Consider the following 7,500-nt stretch of genomic DNA (forward strand, 5'->3'; position numbering starts at 1 on the left):
TCCTATACTGAGCACTAAAATGGCTGTAACGCTATTCCTTTGACGAGAGCTACTTCCTTCTCTATATCTCTAAGTAAAGATCTTAACTATTAGCAAAAGAAAACAAAGAATATAGGATTACTTCTCCACAGGAAAATTGCTAACTGACCAACATTTATCACGATTTGATTAAGGTTTCTGACATTCTTTGTACTAATAATGTTTGCATAAGTAGCCACTAGGCGGGCATCAGCATCACTTCCATCAAATATCTTAATCTGATCAAATATCTTATCATACCATTCAAGTCCATATTTCTTAATCAAAGAATTAATACAATGGCAGAGCAGCTTCTCTCTTGGATATAGTTTGCAGTGAAATCTAGGTTACAAAATACATTTGAGAACTTCAATAATGGAAATGTGACCTGTCCTACTACCTTTCTTACATCTAAAAAGTCTTCAAATAGCAACATTTTACTTTTCATATGCAATGTAAGTAGACAGTCCAATATAGGGTGTGCACTGGTTCAGAGTGAAAATTGTACATGCAAATATGATATATCCTTTTTTAATGAAATCGTATTGAAATTTATATAATTTTAAATCTAAAAATCTTTAAATTTAAAATAATGAGTGTGTGTGTGTGTGTGTGTGTGTGTGTGTGTGTGTGTGTGTGTGTGTGTGTGTGTGTGTGTGTGTGTGTGTGTGTGTGTGTGTGTGTGTGTGTGTGTGTGTGTACTGCTTTCTAAATATGCATTTTCAAGAATCTTTCTCTGAATAATTCCTTATCTGCTTTCAATAAATGGAATAAAAATTATTTCAGCGTCTTTGGTGTAAGTTGAGAGTTCACTTTTGCATTCTTCATCTTCTAGGGAATGACTGGCTGTCCTAGAGTTCAGAATAGGACACATGCTTGTCTCTTATTAGCCAAATACTGTCAATCACCTTGCCATCCTGTGGAAGATAAAGATCACAAATCAGCTTCACTAATTACATTCTGACACACCTGGTAAAAATTCTATGCAAGCTATTCATTCAGCAGCATCTGCATTTATAAACAAAATACAATAATAATAATTTATACTTGCCTGATCATCAGACACTTGTTCCCAGTACATGTGTGTTGTGTTGAAGATCTTGACCCGTGTGTATCCATAATCAATGGCTCGGAAGGCAGACCAATCTGGCTGGTCAGGCATGAAGTGATCATGGTTCTCGTCACAGCCTGCTGACCCTGTGGTGATGTGAACTGGAGCCCTGATTTGAAGAGAGTTAAGGATGAGAGGACAGGAAGTGTATTTCTTATGATATTTTATGTTTTTCCATTTTAGATTAACCCATTCCCGACGGGGGTTCGGGATAGAAAAAAAAATGCCGGCCGCGTTGTGAATTATTAGGCCTCTATCATTGAATAATGCCGAGAGCACATTGGCCTGCGTCCGGCAACTGGGCTTTTGATTGCTTCCGGTACACATTGCTGTCCCTGTTATACAACCCGTCTCTGTTTGGGGTTAAGAAGTTGCTCAATGACATGATGTCTCTAGATATGATGAATATCAATATGTTGATATTGGCTATTCATATTCAACACTGCTATGGCTTTAGTGAAACTCACTCCGTTTCTGACAAATATCAACAATTAATGTTGAAATTAAACACCTGCTAAAACAGAATTGACTTACTATCATGAAAAATGATAACTAAACTATCAAAACATTAACTTCTGAAATTACAAGGAATTACTGCTATTTTCCAAAATAATACATAGGACAACAAAAAGGAAAGACATACAGCATTACAGAGGACAGACAATCCACGGCACTTGCCTTGGGTTGGTGTATGGTGCTTCTGTCGACCCATTCAACACTGTATAATTGTACATCGGCCACAGCCTTTCATAGGAGTGTTCATGAGCCCAGACTGCAAGATCTACTCCATACTTCTGCAGGAGTTCTTCCATAGCATACCTGTAACAAAAGATATTTACACATGGGGCAACATTTGCTTAGCTATTTTTGCACAAGCACAAAATTATGTAAATATCTAAATAGCCTATTCATGTATTCTTATGGGTTTAGCTTACTTTGCAGAACTAATTTCAATTATAATAAACTGTGCATACACAGGACTTGTCACTTAATCAAACAAATACATAGATAAAAGAACCATAACACCAAACATACATATGGATAAGGGGGAGGCCAACTCGGGTGAGACAGTTGACTCTGGTGCAGTCATCGTGGTCGTTGTTGGAGCAGTACATGGGGCGGTGGCCGAACAGGATGATCCACGGCCTCTCGGCACGAACCTCGGGCTTTGTTGCTTCCTAGGGAATGATGTCGATGTTGTCAAAACATATCTATATATACTCTCTCTCTCTCTATATATATATATGCGTATATATATAAACAAACACATGTACACATGTGCATATATACATATACAAATATAAATATACATATACACATATACATATACACATATACATATACACATATACATATACACATATACATATACACATATACATATACACATATACATATACACATATACATATACACATATACATATACACATATACATATACACATATACATATACACATATACATATACACATATACATATACACATATACATATACATATACATATACACATATACATATACACATATACATATACACATATACATATACATATACATATACACATATACATATACATATACATATACACATATACATATACACATATACATATACACATATACATATACACATATACATATACACATATACATATACACATATACATATACACATATACATATACATATACACATATACATACACATATACACATATACATATACACATATACATATACACATATACATATACACATATACATATACACATATACATATACACATATACATATACACACATACATATAAATATACATATAAATATACATATAAATATACATATAAATATACATATAAATATACATATACATATACATATACATATACATATACATATACACACATATACATACACATATACACACATATATTTATATACATATATACATATAAACACATATACACATATAAACACATATACACGTGTAAACGTATACACGTATAAACGTATACATGTGTACACGTATACACGTATACATATATACACATATACATATATACACGTATACATGTATACACGTACACATATATACATATATACAAATGTACATATATACACATACATATATATTTACACACACACACACACATATATATATATATATATATATATATATACTCATAAGGATAATGATAAGCCAGATTTGCAGAGCAGGTGCTATAAATGTATATTTATATACATAAATATACATTTATATACATATATGTGCATAAATATACATATATGCGCATATATATACACATATACACATATACACATATACACATATATCCGCATATATACACATATATGCACCCATGCACATATATGCGCACATATATGCGCACATATGCACATATATGCGCACATATGCACATATATGCACACATATGCACACATATACACACATATGCACACATATGCACATATATGCACACATATGTGTATGGATATATATACACATACACATATATATACACACATGTATACACACATGTATACACACATGCATACACACACATGCATACACACACATGCATACACACACATGCATACACACACATGCATACACACACACATGCATACACACACATGCATACACACACATGCATACACACACATGCATACACACACATGCATACACACACATGCATACACACACATGCATACACACATACACACACATGCATACACACACATGCATACACACACATGCATACACACACATGCATACACACACATGCATACACACACATGCATACACACACATGCATACACACACATGCATACACACACATGCATACACACACATGCATACACACACATGCATACACACACATGCATACACACACATGCATACACACACATGCATACACACACATGCATACACACACATGCATACACACACATGCATACACACACATGCATACACACACATGCATACACACACATGCATACACACACATGCATACACACACATGCATACACACACATGCATACACACACATGCATACACACACATGCATACACACACATGCATACACACACATGCATACACACACATGCATACACACACATGTATACACACACATGTCTACACACACATGTCTACACACACATGTCTACACACACATGTCTACACACACATGTCTACACACACATGTCTACACACACATGTCTACACACACATGTCTACACACACATGTATACACACACATGTATACACACACATGTATACACACACATGTATACACACACATGTATACACACACATGTATACACACACATGTATACACACACATGTATACACACATGTATACACACACATGTATACACACATGTATACACACACATGTATACACACATGTATACACACATGTATACACACCATACACACATGTATACACACATGTATACATATATACACATAAATACATATTACATACATGTATACAATCATACACTATATACATATTATATACATGTATGTGGATGTGGATGTGGATGTGGATGTGGATGTGGATGTGGATGTGGATGTGGATGTGGATATGGATATGGATATGGATGTGTATATGTATGTGTATATGTACATGTACATATATATGCGTGTGCCAAAATCGACCGTTTCGAAAATGTATACATGGTTAGGAGTCATATATCTGTATACAGAGTATAGTACACATACACGCATGAAAAATAAAATGAATAAAAAATAATACTATATAAATACTCAACGAAAAATATATATATATATCCTAAGGCGGAAAAGAACCATCGGGCCGGCGCGACATGTAAACAAACTCCGTCGATTCAAACGAGAAACAACAAACCCATAGAAACGTCATCCCAACCTTACATGCGCAACAATTTCAAAAAGGAACACAAATCCCCGCGTGACTGGCAACAATACAGTCTTCCAACACCAAAAAAGGGAAGTTTAAAGCATGGACACGAGGGGCAAGAATCGAAAATCGATCTTGAAACAAGGACCAGACAAGACGGAGGCGAAGAAGAGGTTGTCCTTCGCCAGCGGCACCATGGACAGCCCCAAAGGCCCCGGCGTCTCCATTCGGGATATCGTTCCCATGAATATCAATGTGAGTAGACATCTGAGTAACGGGAATATAAAGGGTATTTATTAATTTCGTATGAAATGTCGGGTTGTCTGAAACCATACATGCATTGTCATTGTAAATGAAATGTCGGGTTGTTTGCAACCATACATGCAATGTTAATGTAAGACTATTAGAAACAAATTTAGATGAAGAGCAATTTGTGATTCAAATGAGTGTCACTCTCTATGAAGGTCCATTTATGTCAGTGCTGTGCCTTTTTAAGTAACTTCATTTTTTTCTATTTATGTAAACAGCGTATGGTATTGATAGAATTATTAAATCCAAGATACATTTCACATATAACATTATTGCAAATTGTTGTGAATAAATTACCTAAAATGGGAATATGTTGTATGGAGCAGTTCCTTCAACTTTTAATCCTTCACTGTTACAGAAATGAGTGATGTGTTTTTGTTCCAACTGTTTCATATTCCTAGTATTTGTGAAAGGTTATAAAATTCCCAGTCAAATTTAAAGACTGTCCTTAGCAATTTATCCAACTGATTCATCACACTTGAAAAATAAAAGTTCTAGTTAACCCATTCATGCCGGATGACGTGCTGACACATTTTGTGTTTTTTGCATGAGACTCTAGTGACAAGATATCTGGGCAAGGCCGGCACTCGGGGTGAGCAGCCCAGGCTCACGGCTTGTGCACCCGAGAATCTCGAGGCATTAGGCCTATGCATTTGAAAACCCTGGCATTACGACCATTCAAAGCCGAAATCACCCCAGCGTGAATGGGTCAACAAACATTTGAATTGTAATGCACCCTATGAAGATATTGCACTATAATTATAATAGAATATCAATATGGCAGATAATTATAAATTATTATGACTGTCAAATTACATGTAACACCCTCAGTTTGTTGTCACTATGTCAGCTGTGAAGGCATGTGGTGCCATTTGTATTCCTAAGGTAAAGTTAAATGGAGGGAAATGGCTCAATTAAAATTTGAAAACAAGGCAAAAAGTTTTCCTTATTATTAATGCATAGTTCAGATATCTTCAACATGTAAAATTGGGGTAGAACAATAACTCTACACCCAAGCAGAACCCCCACCTGAATTTTCTCTCTCTCTCTCGTCAAAGATTAATTCATTGTGTGCAGGTGTATGTGTCATGGAGTCTATGACCTTTCATAATCACAGGCCCACAACCTCTCAAAGTCCAAGAAGCTAGAAGCCTTCAAATAAAAATAGGAATACAGGTGCAAAAAAAAAAAAAAGGCAAACTTAAAATGAAATTGTCTGACTAGCACTGCATCACTGCATAAAGAGCCATATTATTATATTGAGACCATGTAGTGGCAACCCATCTATAAAAGGTCAAGCTAACAACCATTGACAATTTCTGGATGACACCTATACAAGCCATGGAAGTTGCTCTCAGTTCTGCACACCATATACACTTAAAGTTTTCTGGCTCTGATGGCATTATGCCTCATATATAGGGCATTCCAAAATCAGCCTAATTTTGTTTTTCCTTTCTTCTTAATCCATGCTCTTATTGAAAAATATAATTCTACTTCTCTTGTCCACTCTGATAATTTCCATGCCACTGGGTTAATGAAAATACTCTGATTAATTTCAAACTGCATCTCTTGAGTGGTTGAAAACCTACAGATTGGGATAAGCAATCACATTTTCATTTTTTTCAAACTCAACAGTTGCCATTTACAAAAGTATGCAGTAACATTCATTACCACATTCAACATAGGGTTGTAAGTTCCACAACTAAAAATTCAATAAAGCACTAATCTCCCCTCCCTTTCAAACAGAAGCGTTTTCAGGATGATGACGACAGTCAAAACAAAACTAGCAAACAGTCAGATACAGTTGAACCAGCCCCAAAAAACACTTCAGGATTGGCAGAACTTCAGGCTTCCGTTGAAGTTACCCATGCATGTCAGTCCATAAAAATCACAACCCTCGGCATGTGTTATGTGCCACAGAAGAAGGACAAAGACCTATACAGGCAACAGCTGCCAGTGATGAAATTGAAAGACAACAAGAGAAACTATTATCAAACGTCTCTGAACAGCCCTTCCTCCAAATCACTGAATGTTGTGGTATGTGATATTCTCTCTAGTATGAAATCATATGCTATTATTGTATAATAACTCCTCTTGGAAGCACATACTAAAAGTAATTAATACCACACCTGTTATAATTTACAGATAGCAGGAAACAAGAGTGTTGGAGATATCAT

The 7,500-nt window shown here is 35.4% G+C and overlaps 2 protein-coding genes across 2 annotated transcripts in view; one reads left to right on the plus strand and one right to left on the minus strand.

Moving 5' to 3' along the window:
• Positions 1 to 610: 610 nt before the first annotated feature.
• Positions 611 to 7,500, minus strand: part of LOC122249896 (acid phosphatase type 7) — an 18,906-nt gene continuing 12,016 nt past the window's right edge. The window contains exons 8-11 of the mRNA XM_043011073.2: positions 2,165 to 2,307; positions 1,808 to 1,948; positions 1,070 to 1,238; positions 611 to 935 (exon numbers count right to left, since the gene is read on the minus strand). Coding sequence (XP_042867007.1) covers positions 870 to 935; positions 1,070 to 1,238; positions 1,808 to 1,948; positions 2,165 to 2,307 — 519 coding nt within the window. The 3' untranslated portion in view covers positions 611 to 869. The remainder of the gene's footprint in view (positions 936 to 1,069; positions 1,239 to 1,807; positions 1,949 to 2,164; positions 2,308 to 7,500) is intronic.
• The window catches only part of LOC122249897 (uncharacterized), a 3,905-nt gene continuing 1,370 nt past the window's right edge, over positions 4,966 to 7,500 (plus strand). The window contains exons 1-3 of the mRNA XM_043011075.2: positions 4,966 to 5,269; positions 7,070 to 7,360; positions 7,469 to 7,500. The exon at positions 7,469 to 7,500 is cut by the window's right edge and continues 75 nt beyond it. Coding sequence (XP_042867009.2) covers positions 5,117 to 5,269; positions 7,070 to 7,360; positions 7,469 to 7,500 — 476 coding nt within the window. The 5' untranslated portion in view covers positions 4,966 to 5,116. The remainder of the gene's footprint in view (positions 5,270 to 7,069; positions 7,361 to 7,468) is intronic.

This window comes from Penaeus japonicus, unplaced genomic scaffold (assembly GCF_977035675.1).
Source record: "Penaeus japonicus unplaced genomic scaffold, GWHDUDI00000001_assembly GWHDUDI00000004, whole genome shotgun sequence".
In the NCBI taxonomy this organism is placed as follows: Eukaryota; Metazoa; Arthropoda; class Malacostraca; order Decapoda; family Penaeidae; genus Penaeus; species Penaeus japonicus.